This window comes from Pelodiscus sinensis, chromosome 14 (assembly GCF_052426305.1).
Source record: "Pelodiscus sinensis isolate ZL-2025 chromosome 14, ASM5242630v1, whole genome shotgun sequence".
NCBI classification, from domain to species: Eukaryota; Metazoa; Chordata; order Testudines; family Trionychidae; genus Pelodiscus; species Pelodiscus sinensis.
Genome location: NC_143065.1, coordinates 37,075,880 through 37,098,700, shown reverse-complemented (window position 1 = coordinate 37,098,700; position 22,821 = coordinate 37,075,880). Strand labels below are relative to the sequence as shown.

At 43.4% G+C, this 22,821-nt stretch overlaps 1 protein-coding gene across 1 annotated transcript; it reads right to left on the bottom strand.

Annotated features, from left to right (window-relative positions):
- Window positions 1-269: 269 nt before the first annotated feature.
- ARRDC4 (arrestin domain containing 4) lies at window positions 270-22,019 on the bottom strand. The gene is made up of 8 exons (XM_075896991.2): window positions 21,623-22,019; window positions 15,623-15,692; window positions 14,078-14,225; window positions 9,686-9,788; window positions 4,914-5,170; window positions 3,526-3,685; window positions 3,050-3,204; window positions 270-2,925 (listed from the first exon to the last, which is right to left on the bottom strand). The coding sequence occupies exons 1-8, from the start codon at window positions 21,951-21,953 to the stop codon at window positions 2,869-2,871; spliced, it is 1,281 nt and encodes a 426-aa protein (XP_075753106.2). The 5' UTR covers window positions 21,954-22,019; the 3' UTR covers window positions 270-2,868.
- Between the last annotated feature and the right edge of the window lie 802 nt (window positions 22,020-22,821).

The window sequence follows — 22,821 nt, the reverse complement described above, 5'->3', positions numbered from 1 at the left end:
TTAATCTTGTAAGTTAAAGTAGCAGTTTCAATTATCAATGACAATATAGGGGTAGTTTTGCAGGATAGAAAACAGTGACAAAAATTCTCCAGTCATACACCATTACATTTAAGATTAAGTAAACTTAAGCTTTCATACTTAAAATTCAGATCTTTTGCCTGTGTATGTTGGCATAGACAAGTCCGTTCTACAAGAGATATTACAAGCAGCTTTTAAGTTACTTAGCTCTGAAATGTCAGTTTTAATTTCTATAAATAAAGCACTGCAAAACAAGTTATACATTTTTATTAACAAAAACCCATAGGGCTTATAAGTACAAAATACAATCATATCGCTGTAAAGTTTTGAATAGCAAGGTTTTTTTAAACCTGTTTCACAGTTATCAAAAACAAACCATCTGTACGTTGAATTTGTTATTGTGCAAAGTACACAACTAAGGCCCAGAGTCTACCTTCTCTCTACCAGGTACAAGAGTAAAATTTGAAGGCCAAATTCTCATCCTTTCCTTTAAGGTCCTTGTGTGCTTAAAAAACTTTTTTGCTGCAAACAATTTAAGGCCACAGTTTATCTCCAAACAACAAAATGCAACACAAGGATTTTTTATTTTTTTTTTTAAAAGTAGAGATGAACTTTACCATTCAGTGACATGTGCTCTTGCTTGCATGATCATGTTTGTACCAACAGTCTACTCAGGTAACATATCAACCATTAGATTTTATAGTCGTCATAATAAGCACTTCAGTTTTGTTAGGCTATTATTCTGAATGACGGACATGAAAGTTAAACAGCAATAACATGACTATCAGCTTACTTGGGACTGATTAATGATATTTTAGTTAAAACAATGTGTGTGTGTGTGTGTGTGTGTGTGTGTGTGTGTGTTCCCTTTCAAGGTGCTATAAATTAAAATACTGCATTGACTAAATGGGCGTGCCATCAAAAGGCACGAGACCTACACTGAAGTTGAGACTAAGACAACCCAAAGTATCATATAAAAGATGGACTCAAACTTTGGTTAAGGCTGCATTTACTAGAGAAGACAATACTTAAACTTGCAAATGAAAAAACCTGCAGTTTTAAAATAACATCTCTCTGCATCAGTACCACATCTATTACACATAATGGTGGGTCAATTAACTGAAGAGCTAGAAATTAATTCATTAAAGAAGAAAGTCATACTAAAACATGAAGACAGAGTGAAAATATATATGCAGGCAGAAAAATCCCTGTTAAGTGGATGAAAATAATGAGTTTATATTAAAAAAAAAGTATTACACTTTTTAAAACTGCAGGTTTTGACAGAGGTTGCAATGACACTGACTTAATCAACAGAATACAGTGTTCTACCATATAAAGTACTAGAATTTCTAACTCAAAACCCTTTTGTCAGACATATAAAGTAGTTCTAGCATTTCAAAGAACCCTATAACCTACACTTTACTGTAAGCTGGACATTGGCACATTGAGAATGCCCTTTTAACTGCTAACAGTGTGATCATTTGTTAGATTACCTATACAAACTAAAGTTTAGTAGGAAACATCCTACTCTACATGAAGGCAGCAAGGGCAGCACCTTCATCCTTAGCAGCAACAACAAAAAAAAACCCCTCACAGTTCTAGGTAACCTGAGGAAGAAAACAGTAAAATATTGCACCAAAGCAAAACTACAGACAACAAAAATACTAGCACATAGATAACAATGAACAGTGCAGCCTTAGATGACAGATTAGGTCTCTGAACAAAAACAGGATCTAATGACAAAGTATGTGCTTTTACAGAAGAATGCTGTTCCCTTGTTGTCAAAATACATTACTCACTTTCTGCTTTGCCTTCAGATGTGAACTAAGACTAAATTAAATTTATATTCCTCCCAAATCCCTTGCCTCTTATTTGTTAACTACAGAAATTTAGGGTCCCTTTTAGAACTTTGAAGATTAATGTGATGTTTTTGGTCTCAGCCTGACCCTAAATAGATATCCAAGACAGAGGTAGGTTTAAAAGGCTTTTGAATAAATAAATATTATCCACTTTGGATAAACATAGCTGCTATTGGCAAGAAGACATTTTCTATTCCTTGCCCTGCCTCCCATTATTGTACTATCCACAAGCTTAAGACATACGAAAAAAGAACTGGTATAGGGGCACAAGAGGCTAGAATAATTTCCTCGACATCCCTTAAAAGAAAAAAACAAAAACAAAAACATAGTGCATAAGCGATTATCAAAATCCACCTTACGTAGTTTGTCTTTCAGACAATAAAGACATTCTTTCATAATATTGCATGAGTAGCTATATTTTGCCATCCATAACTTTAAATTCAGCATGAATGATGAAATAGTACCACTTGATTGACGTTCGAAGAATATGTCCTCAGAAAATGTTTGTTTTTTTAAGCTGGAGTTACGAGTTGGAACTCTAAATTTTAATTAACAATCCTCTCCTTGATTACAGACATTGCAAAATGAAGTCCCTGTAACAAGAGAATCTTTTGGAAAGTCTATCCTGCCTCTCAAATATACTTTAATCCAGATTCTTCCAAGCAGTCCTTTCATACATTTTTGGTTTTCTTTGCTACATCCTCTTGCTTGTATTTTATATAATATTTCTTCTTTATGAATATTTCAAATATTCCCCACCCACCCAAATCTTGACTGTTCCTACTCAGTCTCATAATTTGACACCCACATTTCCTGTATAGACTAATCCAAAAGTGATTCTCTTCAAGCCAAACACTCAAACTTTCAACTCCAATTGCACTTTGTTCCTGAACTTAAGCTTTTAATGATAAAGCAGTTTCTTTTTAGCTTTACTAACAGCTGAAGCATAAGCGATTCCATTCCATCAGAGTACAGATATTTCAAATACTGTTTAGACTATGAATGAAACAGACTGTGTTTCTTCTATATGAGTAGGATGTGGATCAATCTGCAGACAAAAAAATCAAAATGATTACTTCCTATAATGCTTGTATTCATGTAATGTTTAAAATTGTGTATGTAATTTGATATGAAACTGATATACAAATCTAATAGCAGCATGTTTTATTTACCTCTGAATATAGAGGTGGAGGCTGAAACCGAAACTCCTGTATATAGGCAAACATGTGACTGCATAATTGTTCCTCACAGTCAGTTGGTTGCGAGTAAATAGTAATATGTCTAGAGAACTCTTCTTGTGATACAACATCAGCATAATTTGGTGGGGCTTAAAAAGAAAAAGATGTCACTGTCAAATGATAAATTCACTGAATAATTCACTTGTTTCTAGATTGCATATGAATAACAATTCCTGAAAACATTAAGAAGTTTATAATCCAGTAAAACTGTGAAAAATTTCAAATACTAGGTATTTCATTTTAATGACATTACATCTGGTGAAGAGTAAATTCATAGGGTAAGCCATTTTTATGGTATTAATAAAAGTGAAGTTATTCAAAAGGCATATTACAAGAACGGAAGCTTTAAAACTGTCACATCACTCCCTGCCTCCATTATAGATAACATGAATTTAGATGACAAAACATACCTTCAGGCTGTTCTGGCATGGTCCATGTCAACCAACTCATGTCCATGCTCAACTGGCCGGCGCTGGAATTCCTGCTTGAAAACCCAGCATATGGAATTGTGCCAATCACCAGTGGTAATTCAATCATTAACTTGTTAGCACCAGGAATATGGATATACACCTGAGAGACAAAACGCCCCCAAACACGACAAGGCATGAAGAAAATGGAACTAGAGTTCAGAAGCAGACTTCCTTTATGCAAGTCATTTAGAAACCATTAACTGAGAGATTCCAGATAAATATACCTTGTACTAGATTAAGTACAGAAAGAATAGTTTTAAGAGTCTCTGGATGACCCTTTCCTCTTTTTTTGTAAGACTTTTTGACAAGTATCTTGATGCAGATAACTTTTATATTTACCTTTTCACTTCTGACTCATCTCCATCTAGCTAGTGTGACATTTCCCCTCTAATACCTTATGGCTACGTCTACACTGGCACCCTTTTCTGGAAATGCTTAAACTGAACAGTTTTCCGTTATAAGTATTTCCGGAAAAAGCGCGTCTACATTGGCAGGATGCTTTTCCGGAAAAAGCGCTTTTTCCGGAAGAGTGTCCGTGCCAATGTAGACGCGCTTTTCCGCAAAAAAGCCCCGATCGTCATTTTCGCGATCAGGGCTTTTTTGCGGAAAAGAAATCTGTGCTGTCTACACTGGCCCTTTTCCGGAACAGTTTTCCGGAGAAGAACTTTTGCCCGAATGGGAGCAGCATAGTTTTTCCAGAAAAGCACTGATGACTTTACAGTAGTTAGTCAGTGCGTTTCTGGAAATTCAAGGGGCCAGTGTAGACAGCTGGCAAGTTATTCCGGAAAAATGGCTGCTTTTCCGGAATAAATGGCCAGTGTAGACACAGCCTACGTGTCTGAAGCCGAATTACTTATTCCCCCCTTAAATTCTCTCCATTTCCCCCCATCACAATAATTCCTGTCATTCAGTTTCAATAATCTGGGCAGCTTTAATTCCTCTCTCCCCAATTCTTACGGTTTCCTCCTCCATAATATATTAGGGAGGTGTCCCAAAAGAGAAAACTCTTTCGCTCTTCCATATCCTGTTCAGCTTGCATCTTGTTCACTGAAACTTCTTCCTCTCTGGTCTCCAATACTAACTGCAACCAATCACTATAATAATCTTTACCCAACCCGATATTGCCCTCTTTCCAATAAAGAGATTGTGTCTTGCTATTGGCTATGGGAAGTTACTGATGTGTGTAGTTTGCTACATCTGTATTGTGTTTTCCACGTTCCAGTATTACTTGTGAAACATTCATACAACTGCATCATAATTAATGAAGTTCAAAGGATATGCTTATTTTTGAAGAATTACATGTACGGGTGACGAAAACCTGTACTTACAGCTAAAGAATACTCTACTCGGATGATACAACAGTCAAGAATAGAAGGGGCTACAGGTGGAATTTTTAGAGTTTTCCCATTCCAGGTATCTGTGCTCCCAGAAGCAATAGGGTTTCCTCGTACATTGGCAACCATCTGACGAAATGTCTTTGTCTTCCCATTGGCCAAATAAGTCTGTGTTTGGAAAATGGCAGCTTTCGGAACAATCAAACGAGAGGAACAATTCTCAATTTCTGCATAGATCGGTATGGCTTCCCCTAAAAATGGAAAAGACTTTGTAAACAAAACATGCAGTTTTCTAGCATTTATTATTTGAGGCTATCGCCACACTTTAAAGTTATATGCAATATGTAATATTAGTTTTGTTCCTTCCATAAATGTAGTCTACCTTTATGAACGTGGATCCAGACAGAGTTAACATATTAGATTTTATTGTTTGAAAATGTATCAATGTTTTATAAGCTAGACCTGTTGTAAAACTAAATACTTGCAATTCAAGAATGCTTGTGATAAGTGCAGAGGGTACATCTACACTTGCTCCCTAGTTCAGACTACGGATGCAAATGTAGCTGACCGAAATTGCTAATGAAGTAGGGATTTAAATATCCTGTGCTTCAATAGCATAATCTCGCCCAAGTGTTATTCCACTCAACAGCTGATTTGAACCAGGAAGTGCGCTCCTGGACACAGTTCGAATCAAACCCCTTGGTTTGAACTAACGTTACTTCTCATTTTTTGTCCTAGTCCGAACTAGGGAGCAAGTGTAGACGTACCCTTAGATACACAAACTAACAGACAATATAGAAAATTCTAAAGATAGATAATATTTATTATTGTTACTATATAATTATTCAGAAAAAAAGACAAATATATCTCCCCAATAAAATAGTATGTCTGCCTAACAATGTTAGAACATAAGAACTGCCGTACTGGTTCAGACTAAAGGTCCATCTAGCCCAGTATTCTGTCTACCGACAGTGGCCAGCACCAGGTGCCCCAGAGAGGGTGGGCCGAAGACAATGATCAAGTGATTTGTCTCCTGCCATTCCTCTCCAGCCTCTGACAGAGGCCAAGGACACCACTTCTATCCCCTGGCTAATAGCCTTTTATGGACCTAACCTCCATGAAATTATCTAACTTCTCTTTAAACTCTATTATAGTCCTAGCCTTCACAGCCTCCTCTGGCAAGAAGTTCCACAGGTTGACTACATGCTGTGTGAAGAAGAATGTTCTTTTATTAGTTTTAACCTACTCCCGATTAATTTCATTTGGTGTCCTCTAGTTCTTCTATTTAGGGAACTAATAAATAATGTTTCTTTATCGGCCCTCTCCACACCACTCATGATTTTATAAACCTCTATCATATCCCCCCTCAGTCTCCTCTTTTCTAAACTGAAAAGTCCCAGTCACTTTAACCTCTCCTCATATGGTACCCGTTCCAAAACCCTAATCATTTTAGTTGCCCTTTTCTGAACCCTTTCCAAGGCCAAAATATCTTTTTTGAGGTGAGGAGACGACATCTGTACACAGTATTCCAGATGTTGGAATACCATAGTTTTATACAGGGGCAGTAAGATATTCTGTGTCTTATTTTCTATCCCTTTCCTAATAATTCCTAGCATCCTATTTGCCTTTCCGCACACTGTGTGGAAGTTTTCAGAGAACTGTCCAGGATAACGCCAAGATCTCTTTCCTGATTTGTCGTAGCCAAATTAGCCCCCATCATACTGTACGTATAGTTGGGGTTATTTTTCCCCGATGTGCATTACTTACCCACATTAAATTTCATTTGCCATTTTGTTGCCCAATCACTCAGTTTGGTGAGATCTTCTTGGAGTCCCTCACAGTCTGCTTCTGTCTTGACTATCCTAAACAGTTCGGTATCATCTGCAAACTTTACTACCTCATTGCTTACCCCTTTCTCCAGATCATTTATGAATAAGTTGAAAAGGATTGGTCCCAGGACTGACCCTTGGGGTACACCACTAGTTACCCCTCCCCACTCTGAACATTTATCATTTATTCCTACCCTTTGTTTCCTGTCTTTTAACCAGTTCTCAATCCAAGAATGGACCTTCCCTCTTATCCCATGGCCATGTAATTTACACAAGAGCCTTTGGTGAGGGACCTTGTGAAAGGCTTTCTGAAAATCTAAGTATACTGTATCTACTAGATCCCCCTTGTCCGCATGTTTGTTAACCCCTTCAAAGAACTCTAACAGGTTAGTAAGACAGGATTTCCCTTTACAGAAACCATGTTGACTTTTGCCCAACAAATTATGTTCTTCTACATGCTTCACAATTTTATTCTTTACTATTGTTTCAACTAATTTGCCCAGTACTGAAGTTAGACTTACTAGTCTGTAATTGCCAGGATCGCCTCTACAGCCCTTTTTAAATATTGGTGTCACGTTGGCTACCTTCCAATCATTAGGTATGGAAGCTGATTTAAAGGATAGGTTACAAACCACAGATAATAGCTCAGCAATTTCCCATTTTAGTTCTTTTAGAACCTTGGATGAATACCATCCGGTCCTGGAGATTTGTTAACATTAAGTTTTTCTATTTGTTCCAAAACTCCTCTAATGACACTTCAATCCGGGACAGTTCCTCAGATTCACCACCCACAAAGGACGGTGCAGATTCAGGAATCTCCCCAACATCCTCAGCCGTGAAGACTGAAGCGAACAAATCATTTAGTTTCTCTGCAATGTCTTTATCGTCCTTGATTGCTCCTTTTATAGCTCAATCATCTCGGGGACCCACAGGTTTTTTAGCAGGCTTCCTGCTTCTAATGTACTTAAAAAACATTTTATTATTTCTTTGAGTTTTTGGCTAGCTGTTCCTCCATCTTTTTTTGCTTTTCTTATTACATTTTTACACTTGATTTGACAGTGTTTATGTTCCTTTCTATTTATCTCACTAGGATTGGACTTCCACTTCTTAAAAGATACCTTTTTGTCCCTCACTGCTTCTTTTACATGGTGGTTAAGCCACGGTGACTCTTTTTTAGGTCTCTTGCTATGCTTTTTAATTTGGGGTATACATTTAAGTTGGGCCTCTATTATGGTGTCTTTAAAAAGTTTCCATGCAGCTTTCAGGGATTTGGCTCTAGTCACTGTGCCTTTTAATTTCTGTTTAACAAACCTCTTCATTTTTGTGTAATTCCCCTTTTTGAAATTAAATGCCAGGGTGCTGGATTGCTGAGGTGTTCTTCCCACCACAGGAATGTTGAATGTTATTATATTATGGTCACTATTCCCAAGCGGTCCTGTAACGGTTATATCCTGGACCTGATCCTGCACTCCACTCAGGACTGAATCAAGAATTGCCTCTCCTCTTGTGGGTTCCTGCACCAGCTGCTCCAAAAAGCAGTCATTTAAGCCATTGAGAAATTTTATCTCCGCTTCTCTTCCTGAGGTGACATGTATCCAGTCAATATGGGGGTAATTAAAATCCCCCATTATTACCGAGTTCTTTATTTTGGTAGCCTCTCTAATCTCCCTTAGCATTTCAATGTCAGTATCGCTGTCCTGGTCAGGTGGTTGGTAATATATCCCTACTGCTAATTTCTTATTATTGGAGCATGGAATTACTATCCTTAGCGATTCTATTGAACATGTTGATTCACTTAATATTTTTATTTCGTTTGATTCTACATTATCTTTCACATACAGTGCCACTCTGCCACCCAACCGGCCTGCTCTATCCTTTCTATATATTTTATATCCCGGTATGATTGTGTCCCACAGATTTTCCTCATTCCACCAGGTTTCGGTGATGCCTATTATGTCAATCTCCTCATTTAATACGAGGTACTCTAGTTCACCCATCTTATTAGTCAGACTCCTAGCATTTGTATACAAGCACTTTAAAAGTTTGCCACTGCTTATTTGTCTGCCCTTCCCTGATGCATTGGATTCCTTTGTATGTTATTCGGTTGTCCTTTACACTCTTGGTATGTGAGATGCAGACAAGCTTTTGAAGAATGTAAGTTTTCAGTTTGCATTACCAACAGACTTAATTTTAACCAAATTTACAGAGTTCTGATTTCACTAATTGCTAAATGAGAAGTACAGGCACTCTCCAAATTACACACAAACGTGCATGCAAGTTTTACCTGCAGCCTCAAGAGAGCAGGCAAAAGGCACAGATGGCCAGAGTACTCCAGAGGAGCAGGGGGTGGTCGCACAGCCAGCAGCTGGACAAAAGCAGTGCACTGAAGAGGTAGCCACGCTTCTCTCCAGCCACCTCCTGCTTCTTATAAGTCCTCCAGCCCACACTTACATCATTCACCACTGGTGTCTGTGTGTGGCTACAGGAGCTGGCGCAGAGCCCAGGTGGCAGCTGGGGGGTGACCAGAAGTCCCCTTCAGAATCTCCATATCCTCCTCTAATTAAAACCTGCCTTTCCTCAAGGACCAGCATTCAAGATTAAATATTCTATTATTTTTCATTGCAAATATACAGTATTTCAGCTGTATTATGGACTAATTAGGCTCTTGTGGGCTGGGCTAGCCTGGGAACTTCTTATTTAGAACACTGTTTCTATGGGAAAAATGCATTCTGAGTTCCAAATAACCAACTTACAAACAAATTTTGGAACACAAATTTTGGAACACAACCCATCTGTAAGTTGAGAACATCCAGTATTCATTAAATCGTTGTTACAAATAAGTGTTGATTTTGCACTGCTTTTGTGTTTGAAGACATAAATGAATAGAGTTTGATATATTGACAAGTGTGTTTGAAAACTGAAGAAAACTATTGTTACCATTGCAATATCCCTTCCTCTCAATTTTGGCACTCAGAGAGACTGGACCAGAAGTGAAAAACCAACAGCCAACCATCTTCTCCTGACTTCGTGAAACAGGAATCTACCAAAAAAAAAAAAAAAGATAAGTTTTTAGTTTCAAAACAGCAAAAATGTCACAGCTACCCGCATTGTCAAATTCAAGTTCATGGATACAAAATTTTGAACTCTAGTTCAATACCTAAGTGAGATTAAATCCTGGTTGTACTACTGAAGACAGTATTAAGTTTTGGCATGGTCTTCAACCAGGATGTGGATAGTCCCATGTAAAAAACCACATAAATGGCATCCAACACAAAAACTGTTAAACATAAAAGTTACTGAAGTGATCTGTGCAGGCCTGCTGAATTGGGGAAAGGAGGCGGCAGCTGCTTTGGTGCCCAGGGATTCAAAAGAACCCAGGGTTCCCAGCCACCACCACTGCTCCGGCAGGAAGCAGTCTTTTAAAAGGACACACTCTGGGGAGGGGGAAGCACTGGTCTCCAGCCCCACCCCTTTCAGGAATGTGTAGCTTGTCCCCTCGTCACCATGCCCAGAAAGTCTGTTGTGCCCCCCTCCCACCCTCACATGCACTTTCAATGCTTATGAATTTAAACTGCAAAAATTTCAATGCATTCATGTTACAGCCAATTTTTACAGTCATGGCCTTTAAAGGACCAAGACGAAATATCTTCCCTGAAGGGAAATCGTATTACATTAATATTTCATTTTTCTACAAGTAAAACAAAAATGAAAGATTAGCCTAGAACAAGCATTTATTTGGCAGATGAAGAAAAAGTAATTATATTTCATCTATCATCAATCATAGTAAACTGTGGGTGAGTACATTTAAGGTCGCCAAGTATCCAGCATTCACCTGGACAGTCCGGTATTTGTGGGCTCTGTCCGGTAAAAAAAACAAAAAGAAAATACCGGACATGTGAAATGTCCGGTATTTCCTGTTTCCCTGGGACAGAAGCACAGCGGGGACAATTTTCCCCCGTCATGTCTGGCAGGGGCGGGGGAGTGAGGAGCGTGGCACAGTTGTAGTGAAGGGAAGCAGGAGGGGGCACTTCCCGGGCACCACGCTGGGGGGTGCCGGGCTGGGGTGGGAGCAGAGCGCATGCTGCTATGGCCCATGTGACCAGCATAGACCCAGGAGGTGGCCACATGATGCCTCTCTCTACACACTGTGAACCGAGGCAGCCGGCAGGAGCAGCCACTTTAGAAGTCAGACCAGGGAGACTGGGAGCAAAGCCGTGGAGGACCCAGGCGGCGGGACCGCGGTGCGTCTCGGTCCACTGCCCGCGTCTTCCTGGTCTGCTGGGGTGGGCGGGGCGCAACTAGTACGCCGCCGCCCCTCCCCCCCCCCCAGCAGACTAGGCTTTTCTCCGGACACCTGTGACAGAGCAGCTGGGGCGCTGCTGGTTGGTCCCGCAGCGCCGCTCTGGGTGCTACTGGACCAACCCGGCAGCACCCCAGCTGCTCTGCCCCAGGCGTCCCAAAGTCAGCTGCTGCTGAAACTGACCAGCGCGGACTACAGGAAGCCCGAGGCAGAGTTGCTCTGCCCCGGGCTTCCTGGAATCAGCTGCTGATCAGTTTCAGCAGCAGCTGACTTGGGGACGCTTGGGGTTCTTAAGTTGATTCTGTATGTAAGTCGGAACTGGCGGTCAGTTTCAGCAGCCGCTGAATCTGGACGCCAGTTCCGACTTACATACAGATTCAACTTAAGAACAAACCTACAGTCCCTATCTTGTACGTAACCCGGGGACTGCCTGTATAAGAAGCTTGAAAAATGCAAATCAGATGAACAAGTGATTCATACTGAAGCCTAGATTACCAAAACTCAAATTTAGGATCCAAGGTAGTTAGGATAGCTAGTTCACGGTCATTAATACAGTCCTAAAAAGATTTGCAGCAGCCAGTATCCTGCAATCTGTGAAAGTTATCCACAAACCTATGACACTCAAGCCACATCTACACTGCAAGGCTTTTGCGCAAAAACCTGTGGCGTGTCCACACCTCAAATACGCTTTTGTGCAAGTAAATAGGCAGTAAAACGGCAGAACAGAGGGCTTTTTCCAGGGTAGATAAGCCTCCTTTTACGAGTCATAGCTCCTTTTTGTGTAAGAGTTCTTGCACAAAAAGGCAAGTGTAGACACTCTGCAGGAAAAAGCACAGGTGTTCTGATGGCCATTGAGCTTTCTTGCGCAAGAACATGTGGACATGCTCTTGTGCAAGAAGTTTTTGCCCAAAAACTCTTGCACAAAAGGCTTGTTCTGCAAGAAGTCTACAGTGTAGACGTAAGCCTCAACGTATTGCTCTCTCAATTTTGGGGCATCATGGCAGGCTGTCCCCCATGTACAAGAAAGTATTTGCAACTATGAATAGAATATAAAAAACAATTGTATGTCAGGGGTTCCCAGCCTGTGGCACATGAGCTTGAGGTCCCATCCAGTCACTTCACAACACATTTTTAAGAAGGTGGTACGTGACTCAAGAGTATGGGAACCCTGATCTTGTAACTAACTGAACAAAAGCAGAGTGTCCTTGACTTTCACTTGTGTGCAATGAGCTGCAGAAACTGGTCCTAAATATGCAAATTCCAGTCTTCCTTAATCTAAGTTGCAGAATACGAATACTATCAAGTCTAACTCAAACAATCACTATCAACATAAACAGATTTTTTTGTACCGTCACTATACATTTCATTGAAAAGATACTTGATGCTCAATTCTGATTCTTCATTTTAGGCTATTGCTTAGAAGAAACTGCACTAGAAAAAATGGCTTGTGCTTTTTTTAAAAAAAAGATGCATGGGTAATGAGCCAAATGTGGTTTTACTGAAAAAGTTTTTTTTTTTTTTTTTAAATATTAGTAATCTAGGTTGCAACTTCAACATCACAAGTCAAGAATGAAAAGTTAATCAAACAAGACAGTTTTTAGTTGGACTGTTTGAAATTTTAGTTTTAGATTGTTTGCAACTATGTATTTAATATCAATGGATGATTACAATTTGGATAAAGCCAAACTTCGTAAAAGAAACGGGAAGTATCCCTCCATAAACATAGTCCAAGATATCAAGTAGGTCTTCCAGCAAGTCAAGACTGCTTTCCTGGTATTTACAAAGTAAAGCCAACACCACACAAAACACAACTTTTTGGAAAAAACATATCTAGACGTCTTTATACAAATACATACGCACAATAAAAGAGGCATAATCCCCATATTAGAAAAGCAAATTTTGCTGAATGAATTTAACCGATGTAACTTTAGATTCTTACTGAACAAGCTTTAAGAAAGAATCGTTAACATTGTCCAGAAATAGTAACACAATAAAAGTGCCTTTCAATTACATATTCAATATTATCCATTCTAACTAAATAATGCATTGTATAATGCAAGAACTCTTTCTGCTCCTTACAGATGTCATTGCCAACAGATTTATACAAGTTCTAAATTTAAAAAGCAAGAAAAATGAAACAAAAAGCATATACCATATTACAAAAAAAAGTAAATCATCCAACCTCCAAAAAACCACATCTTCGCCTCATCGGTATTATGATGGAACATTAACATTATCCTAGGTTCTTCTATGAAGCAGATATCCTTCATTCATATTTAAATGAATAATCATTAGATCCCAGTTGCGATCATGAAAATGCAAGGTATAATTTTATATTATTTTGATAATAGGGGTTTAGATAAAAGAATATAGCTCATTAGCTTCCATCTTGCCTATTTTGTTGTTACTTACAGGCTGATCTTTCTTATTACTCTACAGTATTTCTAGTGAGTATTAGAAGTTCAATGCTTTAATGTGGCCAAATCTGTTATAAGAAATAACTGAAAAGATCTCTGAAGCAGCTGCATGCATGCACTTAATGTTAGAAAATGACATGCAAAATGGAAAGATACATAGCATAATGGACAGAGCTTAAATGACAGTCTCAGCATGATTAATGCTCTTCTGTAATTACTGTTCCTCAACCTACTATTATTGAAGAGTTTAGGACATTGCAGCCGTGTGAATGTAGTAGCTCCGGTAAAAGTAACTACTTCAGGCTTCTGTATTATTATTATTAATATTATTATTATCATTATCATCATCCCTTATTAATGCATTTCAAGCCTGCATAACTTTTTGGTAAAGCAACCCTGCCAGCAGGGATGTAATCAGTGGTATTAAAAAAGTCCCTGTTTGCAATTCACACAACCTAAGATCATCTATTTATAGAGAAAGCTTAAAAGGGAACTTATATGCTTTCAGAAATAAGCAAACGACAGACTGCAGAACCACTGAACTGGTTATAGTTGGGTGTGAATACTACTTGAACACAAGCTTAATGTTAAAAAAATAAAAATTCCTCTTACCAATAAACCTGGTGAGTTGACATCAACATGGCTGATAACTTGAAGTTCTCTCTTTACACTCTGATCTGGTACTACAGGCCTTTCCAGAATTGCTTTCACGCAGTACTGAATACTGCCATACTTTCCACTAAAAGAGGTCACTAACGGTCTGAAACAAATACAGTCAAGATCATTTCCATACATAAAGCTTATCTGTATCCATACACACAAGTTGAACCTCTCTAGTTCAGCACCTTGGAGACCTAACTGGTACCAAACTAGACAATTTGCCAAATCACAGGAGGTCAAAATTGTCTAGCAGCATTACCAACACTTCTACTGGTTACTGGGCTCTTAGAAGACATTTAGGGGTAAATTAGAGCTAAACAGCACAGAACACTCAAGAGACAGGACTGGTGGCTGTAAACAAGCTTTATGGGACTGCAGGAAACTTAGCCACACCCATAAGTGGACACTGGCTAACTAAATCATGCAGGACCACAGACATTGTGGGACCACAGAGTGACAGACTAGAGAGGTTCAAACTGTACTTAAACACATTTACCACCTTAATCCTTATATTTACATTGAACACTATTTTGACAACGAAAACAAACTCACCTGTTTTACAGCATATAAGCTGTTTTACTTTGATTTTGTTTCAACTGTTTAAAAATGATACTGGTACCTCTGGTCACCACTGCTGACTAGGCCAGTCACTGTCCCGTTGGCAGTGTGACATAGCTGGCAGCTCCCTGCTATCCTCTATGGTACACAGTTATCAGAAGCTGCCCCTGCACCTTCTGGCTACTACACCTAGCAGTAGCCAGAGTGCACCAAGTATTTGCCATTGCTGCTCCCATTGGCTTGGAACTGTGGCCAATGCAAGCGGTGAAGGTGGCACCTGCAGTCAGGAACATGCTGATGCTTCCAGGAGTTGCTTGAGCTAAGTGCCACCTGGAGCCTGCACCTTTGACATTCTTCTTGGCCTGATTCCTCTCTCTCTCTGACGTCCTTAGTCTCAGCCCAGAGCACCTTCCTGTACCCCAAATCTTTCATCCTTGGCTCCACCCCCTAGCCTGCTCCATCTATTGGAACTCTTATCCCCTGTCGCATCCCAACCCACTGCGTCAGCCCAGTGAAAATAAGTGAGTGAGGGGGAAGAAGAGCAACTGACCAAGGGAGTGAGGGAGCAAGTGGAGGCTAGGTTTCAGAAATGCAGGGCAAGGGTGTTCAGTTTTGTGGAAGTAGAAAGTTGGCTCTGATTCTCTGCTCCGATTCTCATATACCAGAGCAATGTTATAATGGCTGAGTCAATCATGGAAGAGTTATATTTCTACTGGAGTCTCTACTCTCCCCAGGCATGCCAATATTTAGGAGAAGATTTCTATTTATGCCCTTGGGGAAATCCTAATACACAAGACAAGCCTATGTGATGGCTGGTCCAATAAAACATAAAAGTTGATTTATGAATTTTATAAAGTGAGATCAAAACTAAGAAATTAAAAGTTGCTCCAGTTACCCTAGTTATTGCAAACTGTCAAAATGTTATATTATTTTACTTACTCCTGTGGAAGTTGAAAGCTGAATGGGAATTCATGTTTTCCAGCTTTTAACAGGAATAAGCCATCCTCACCTGTAGAAGAATGAGGTTATATTTTATTTACTCCACAAACTGGGGCAAACAAAGTGAGACAATTAACAATAAAACAGCGTATATAGTTTAGTTCAGATGAAAAAGGGACTCACACTGACTTCAATGGACTTTCAGCTCAGAGCTCATATATTCACCAAGTTCACTACTGAACTAATGAAACTAAGAAAATATATAAAACTTAAAGTTTACTAAACTCTAGTCACATTCAAATATACAATTGCTTATGGGCAAAATTTAAAGTTTTGTTTCTTTTTTGGGAAAAGGGGTTTAATCCACTTTTATAACTAGCAATTTAACCATCTTTTATTAAAAGAAATCCCTTTGATTTGTGTATTTTATATGGAACTTTACAATCAGATTTCTTATACTACTATCATAAATGTATTTATAATAAGAAAAAGTATTTAAAAATTCTAATTTCCCCTTATATTTACTGTTCAAACAATGAAAACAGACATGCCAGTTTTGATTCTCATGCACTAGCACAGTGCTGCAATAGTTGAGTCATAGCAGTCTCATGTTTGTTGGGGAGAAGTGTCAATCTAATTTTCCTCTCCTCCATTTTCAGAAAAGGTTTCTACTTTGTTTCAATACAGGCAGTCCCCGGGTTACGTACAAGATAGGGACTGTAGGTTTGTTCTTAAGTTGAATCTGTATGTAAGTCGGAACTGGCATCCAGATTCAGACACTGCTGAAACTGACCGCCAGTTCTGACTTACATACAGAATCAACTTAAGAACCCCAGGCGTCCCCAAGTCAGCTGCTGCTGAAACTGATCAGCAGCTGATTCCAGGAAGCCCGGGGCAGAGCAACTCTGCCTGGGGCTTCCTGTAGTCAGCGCTGGTCAGTTTCAGCAGCAGCTGACTTGGGGACGCCTGGGGCAAAGCAGCTGGGGTGCTGCTGGGTTGCTCCAGTAGCGCCGCTCCTCGGTGCTACTGGACCAACCCAGCAGCACCCCAGCTGCTCTGCCCCAGGCGTCCTGATTCAGCCGCTGCTGAAACTGACCAGCAGCGGCTGAATCAGGACCTGGGGCAGAGCAGCTGGGGTGCTGCTGGGTTGGTCCAGTAGTGCCCAGAGCGGCGCTGCAGGACCAATCGGCAGCGCCCCAGCTGCTCTGCCCCAGAGTCCAAAACAAAAGCCTGGTCTGCTGGGGGGGGGGGGGGGGGAAGCACACTAGCTGTGCCCCCCCCCCCCCCCCCCCAGCAGACCACAGGCACCCGGACTGAAGCCGCAACCGCGGGGGAGTCCCGCGCCTCTGAGGCTTTGCCAGAGCAAAGCCTCAGAGGCGCGGGGAACCGCCGCTGCTGCCGCTTCAGTCTGGGTGCCTGTGGTCTGCTGGGGACGGTGCCTAGCAGACCACAGGCACCCAGACTGAAGCGGCAGCAGCGGTGGTTCTCCGCGCTTCTGAGGCTTTGCTCTGGCAAAGCCTCAGAAGCGCGGGAACCCGCCCGGTGCCCCTGGTCTGCTGGAGACGGTCTCCAGCAGACCAGGGGCACCGGAGCAGCTTACGAACGGGGCTTACGAACGGGGCGTAAGTCGGACACTGCCTGTACTTGTCTTTCATTCCAACTCAACCATTCTTTCAAATTGATCCAGAGTAGTTTTGGAAAAACATTATTTTTAAACTACTCATATATTATCACTTCAATAAGTGTACACCAACTCCTGTTAAAAAATGCTAACACACAGTACCATTAAATATACAAGAACTTTGATCTTGTGTCATTAAATAAAGAGCCTACCGGACAAATTTGAAATTCCTTATATTTCAAATTTTCAAGCATCCAGCATGGTCTCTTTCAAATAAAGGCAATGCAACAAATATAGCTAATTTTAATAATTTTTCAATATATAAACAAGGAAAATAAACTTTCCAGTATGTTTTGACATGAATTCCTGAAAAACAGCATACAACCACATTTCCCTAAGATAGTATCAGGAGGCCAGTTGCTCTGAGAGCCTCTTTATTGAGATTTGAAAGACTATTTACTCAACAAGGCACTCTGAAGTGCCTAAGTTTAAATCATGTAGCATTTGAACTGAAAATGTAATTGAATGACTACATAATCAAAGAAATACAAGTTGAACCTCTCTACTCTGGCACACTCTCGTCTGGCAAAGGAGTGGGGGGGAGACATGATTTCAGTCAGCCAGATGTCAGCTTATCGTGGATGAGGCCAAATTTCCTGCAGATGGATAATTTGTTCATAGCTGGCAGAACTTGCTCTCAGTGTTCTGTGCTGGTATTCTAATCTACCCCTTAAATATGCCTTCTAAAAGACCAGCAAGCACTGGAAATGTTGGCAAAGCTGCTAAGCATAAGCATGTGTCAATGTCGATACAGCAAACGTACCTGAGCAAAGATCCCAGAGGTAATTCAAAAGTACTGTAATTTGAGTTAATAGTTATTGCCCCACCACTTTGGAAGCAGAATTCAGGCATCACTTTAGGTGAGAAAATATTAATTTATCTGTGATATTAACTATTTGTTATACTACTTTATATGTTCTATGCTTTAGCTCCTTATTCCTTGTCCCAGTTACGGATGTTAAAGACTAGTCGACTATCCGATAAGCATTTGCTTATTGGCAGGGCATGACAAGCCACTGAATCCACTCGTCCATGACGAGTAGATTTCAGCCGGTTGCTCTGTGCGCCCCATTCACTGGGGCTTCGCGCATGTGCAGTGCCGGTCAGGCGCATGCACAGTCCGGGGCTGGTGAGTAGCTCTTGCTGGGGTTGGTCAAGCCCTGCTTATTATATAGTCTTTTGACTAGCCGACTAATCGATATCCCGCCCCCCCCCCTTTGCTGCCTCTATTTCATAGCACTGCAGCCACTTTGAAACCTCAAGCTGGCCGCCCCCCAGTTGACCCTGGGCTCCTAGTGGCATACAGCATAGCATGGAGCCCAGGGTCAGCTGACGACAGAGTCTGCCACTGACCTCGGGCTCCGTGACTTTGAAATGGACAAGAGCCCCAGCTGGGGACGCTTGTGCATTTCAAAGCAGGCACTCCGCGTGCAGCCCAGAGTCAGCAGGACTTCCCGTTGGCCCCGGGCTGTACATGCAGGTCCGGATTTTTCCTTTAAAATGTACAATAGACTCAGCAGGGGCTCTTGTACATTTCAAAGGAGGAACATGGAAGTACCTATTGACTAGTCAACAGAAATTCCATTGACTAGTCAATTAACCGCATTTTAACATCCTTAATACTAATACAATAAGACTGTTAACACTAATACTTAGCCATGAAAAAAGTCAGCAAGCCATACCTAGGTATAGGCTTATATGGGTGTATCAGTACAGTCATATATGATTATTGTGCAGCATTTCCAGTAGGGATGTAATAGTGTATTCGATTAACTGATAAGCAAAAGCTTATAGGTTAATCCTATAGACGGGGTGGCCAATTCACACCTGAGGAGCCAGAATTTACCAGTGCACATTGCCAAAGAGCAACAGTTACATCATCAGCCCATATCTTCTCCCCACTATCACTCTCAGCACATCACGCCTACTGACAGCCCCACTGGTCAGTGCCTCCTTCTCCTTTTCCTCCAGCCCACTATGATCAGCTCTCTCTCCGTGGGAGACACTGAAGGGAGGAAGCATGACTGTGACAGGGTCAGTGGAGAGGGTAGGAAGTGGAAGGATCCTAGGGGGAAAAGGGTGGAGGGGGACAGCACCTAGGGCAGAGCTGGTGGTTGAACAGTGAGCACCCCCTGGCCCAGTGGAAAGTTAGTACCTGTAGCTCCAGTCCTGGATTTGGAACCTATGTAAGGAGCTGCATATTAACTTCTGAAGAGCTGCATGTGGCTCTGGAGCCACAGGTTGGTCACCCATGCTATAAGACTACCCGCATTTCCCTCCCCTGCTTCTCAGTAAATTTTTTAGCAGACTGGACAGCAGTCCAGCTTTGAAATGGGTCCAGGACCTACTCCTGCTGTCTCTCTGCATTTAAAGTGTATTAAGAATTGGGTAGGCAGGCAGCTTGGCTGGCTCAGTTCTGGCTCTCACCAGGTCCAGGAGCTCAAACTCCTCCCTAGACAGGGGCTGCTGATACCTCTTTATCAGAGGTAGCAGCACAGGGTGACAGGCAGCCAGTCTGCAAGGGGAGCTGGTTTTTAAACTGGCTCCCCTCATGGACCAGCTCCCGCCTGGCACCTTCTGATAGAGAAGCAGCAGTGCGGAGTGACAGGTGGCTCTTTAGGAGCGAGGCTGGCGCATACTGGCTGCGTGCCCTGCCCCGGACACTACAGAATAGTTGACTAACCAATAAGAATTCATGAGGTTAATCAACTATTAATTACCAATATTTAACATCCCTAATTTCAAGTGTTTCTCTTTTTCCCCATTCCTTTTTTGAGTCTACCTGAATCTTAAATAGAGTAAGTTCACGCTAAATGAGGAAGACTTCATAGTATATTTTGGGTGTAGTGCTCCAAGCATACCCAAAAAGCAATTTATGTTGGAATAGTTAATACAAACAGTACTTCAAACACTTCCACCCTCCCCAACTTCTACAGACCAAGAGACGGTCATATGGCAATTTTCTGGAAGGTTACAGACATGGTGCAATTCTACTCCTCTAGACTGTTAAAAGTTAATTTAAAAAGCTAATGAAGGCATCTGCACTTATCAAAACAAATGCAGCTACTCAATTTTACTAGATACTTCTGAGCATCTTGAAAAACAAGTACATTAGAAATGCAAAATGATTTCGTAAGAATCCATGGTGAGTCAATGTCAGGAAGACAGATCAGGAGCCTCATCTCTCATTTCCTCAGATTCAGCAACCAAAGAAAACTTCACACCTTTTTTGGGAAATCACTTGCTGAGTTTCAAATACACCAGAAATTAAAGGCCGGCTATGGAAGAGAGGCTGAAACTAACCCATCGCTAGTCCAAGTAGTGTGAACTGAATCCTAAGAGCCCTATGGCTAAGAAGAATCATCTCCCCATATCACAGGTGGCTCCCCAACAGGCTTGACACATGAGAATAGGACACAAAAACAAATCAACAGAGAACTAGCCAAGTCACCAGAGGGAACTATTAGCTCCACAATGGGAGACGCCTGTGTTACCAAGTCCCCATGGGGAACCCATTGAGGCCCAGCTGGTCACCTTTGAGACTCCTCCTGCAGCTCTTCACAACTCCTCCCATTCCTTTAAATCCCCCTTTTCCCTCCTTCAGAATCCAACCCCCTCCCCTTCCCCACCACCTCGCCTTCCATCATCCTTCTGAATCCACCCCACTTCCTTCCCAATCCAAGCCCCGCCCCTCCCCCACCACCACCTCACCATCCCCCTCCCTTGCAAATCTAACCCTCGCCTCGCCCCTCCCCCCACCACCTCACCTTCCCTCCTCCCTTGCAAATCCAACCCCCGCCTCGCCCCTCCCCCACCACCTCACCTTCCCTCCTCCCTTGCAAATCCAACCCCCGCCTCGCCCCTCCCCCCACCACCTCACCTTCCCCCTCCCTTGAAAATCCACCCCCACCTCGCCCCTCCCCCCCCACCACCCCCTCGCCCCCCCCCCCACCACCTCACCTTCCCCCCTCCCCCCACCACCTCACCTTCCCCCTCCCTTGCAAATCCACCCCCCGCCTCGCCCCTCCCCCCCCACCACCTCACCTTCCCCCTCCCTTGCAAATCCACCCCCGCCTCGCCCCTCCCCCCACCTCACCTGCCCCCCTCCCTTGCAAATCCACCCCCGCCTTGCCCCTCCCCCCACCTCACCTTCCCCCTCCCTTGCAAATCCAACCCCCGCCTCGCCCCTCCCCCCTCCCTTGCAAATCCAACCCCCGCCTCGCCCCTCCCCCCTCCCTTGCAAATCCAACCCCCGCCTCGCCCCTCCCCCCCACCACCTCACCTTCCCCAACGCCTCTCCTCTTTCGCCCCCCCCTCACCTTCCGGGCGCTGCCGCAGGAGACTCTGCTGGATGTCCATGCACCGCACCTCGGCCTCCCGCCGGGGCCCCCGCATCGCGGCCCCGCAGGCCCGGCCACTGGAGGCCCGGCCGGCCGCCTTGCTCCAGGCAGCCCAGGCCCGGCCCGAGGCCTCCAGCCGCAGCGCGCGGAGCAGCAGCGGCCCCGCCAGCTCCACCAGCACCTGGCCCGACACCGTGTCCCCGCTCGAGTACCCGCCCCGCCGGGTCTCCTCCTCCAGCACCAAGGCCAGCGCCTTCACCTTCCCCCCGGCCGCGGGGACCAGGCCGGGCCCGGCCGCCTCCGCCGCCATCGCCCCCCGGCTGCCGGGGAAACCAGCGGCCCCCGCCGACGGTCGCTTTAAGCCAGTCTGACTCGGCTGGACACCCAGCTGGGGGAAAGTCCCACCCGCCGCGGCGTCTCATTGGTCACATTCCGTCTCCGTGGCCCAGGATTGGCCGCCTCCCTGCTCAGTCAGGGGGCTTTGCGCCGACACACGCCTCGAGTGCGTCACCCTGCGTGATCACACACGTCGGGCCAATAGGCTGGCCGCGTGGCCGCGTGAACAAAGCTTTGATTGGAGGACCGGCGGCAGGGCGGCCAATGAGAAGGCACATCGACCATGTGCCAAGCTGTGGATAAACAGGCTGGGAGGGGAAGTCACAAGCGGGCGGGGCTAAGAGAGGGGCGGGGCGTGCAGGGAAAGGCTGCGGTCAGCCCCTCGCTGGGGCGTGTGTCACGTGGCCCTGGGAATGCCCCTGAGGACCAGCTGTCCAGCTAGAGCTGGGCAAACCCCAGAGCATCAGGGACGGGCGTGGGAGGGCTGCAAGATGCAGTCACGATGCACTTGACCGCCTCCAGCCACGGGCAGCAGGGCCCCTCAAATGGGCACCATCAGCTTGGGCTGACACCTGTCTGTGTTTTGCCTGTAAAATAACAAGTAGTCCCTGTGGCAACTTTATTCATCAGCCACGGGGCAAGCTGCCTTATCCTCCCTTCCTTCAGCTAGTGCCAGCTCTAGCCCTGGGAAAGCTGGTGGTGGCTGCTTGGTTGCCAGTGCACAGCCCAAGATCAAGCTACCGGCCCCACCCCTGGCTTGCCAGCTCCAGTCCTGGGGAAGCTGGTGACCCACCTCCTTACCTTATGCTGGTGCCAGCCCCAACTCGGCGGAAGATGGCAGT

Coding starts and splice junctions, on each gene's coding strand:
- ARRDC4 (XM_075896991.2), bottom strand. CDS start 21,953: ATGGCGGCGGAGGCGGCCGGGCCCGGCCTGGTCCCCGCGGCCGGGGGG. Junction 15,693..21,622: donor CCTGCGGCAGCGCCCGGAAG/GTGAGGGGGGGG, acceptor ATTCTTCTACAG/GTGAGGATGGCTTATTCCTG. Junction 5,171..9,685: donor GAGGAAGGGATATTGCAATG/GTAACAATAGTT, acceptor TTCCATTTTTAG/GGGAAGCCATACCGATCTAT.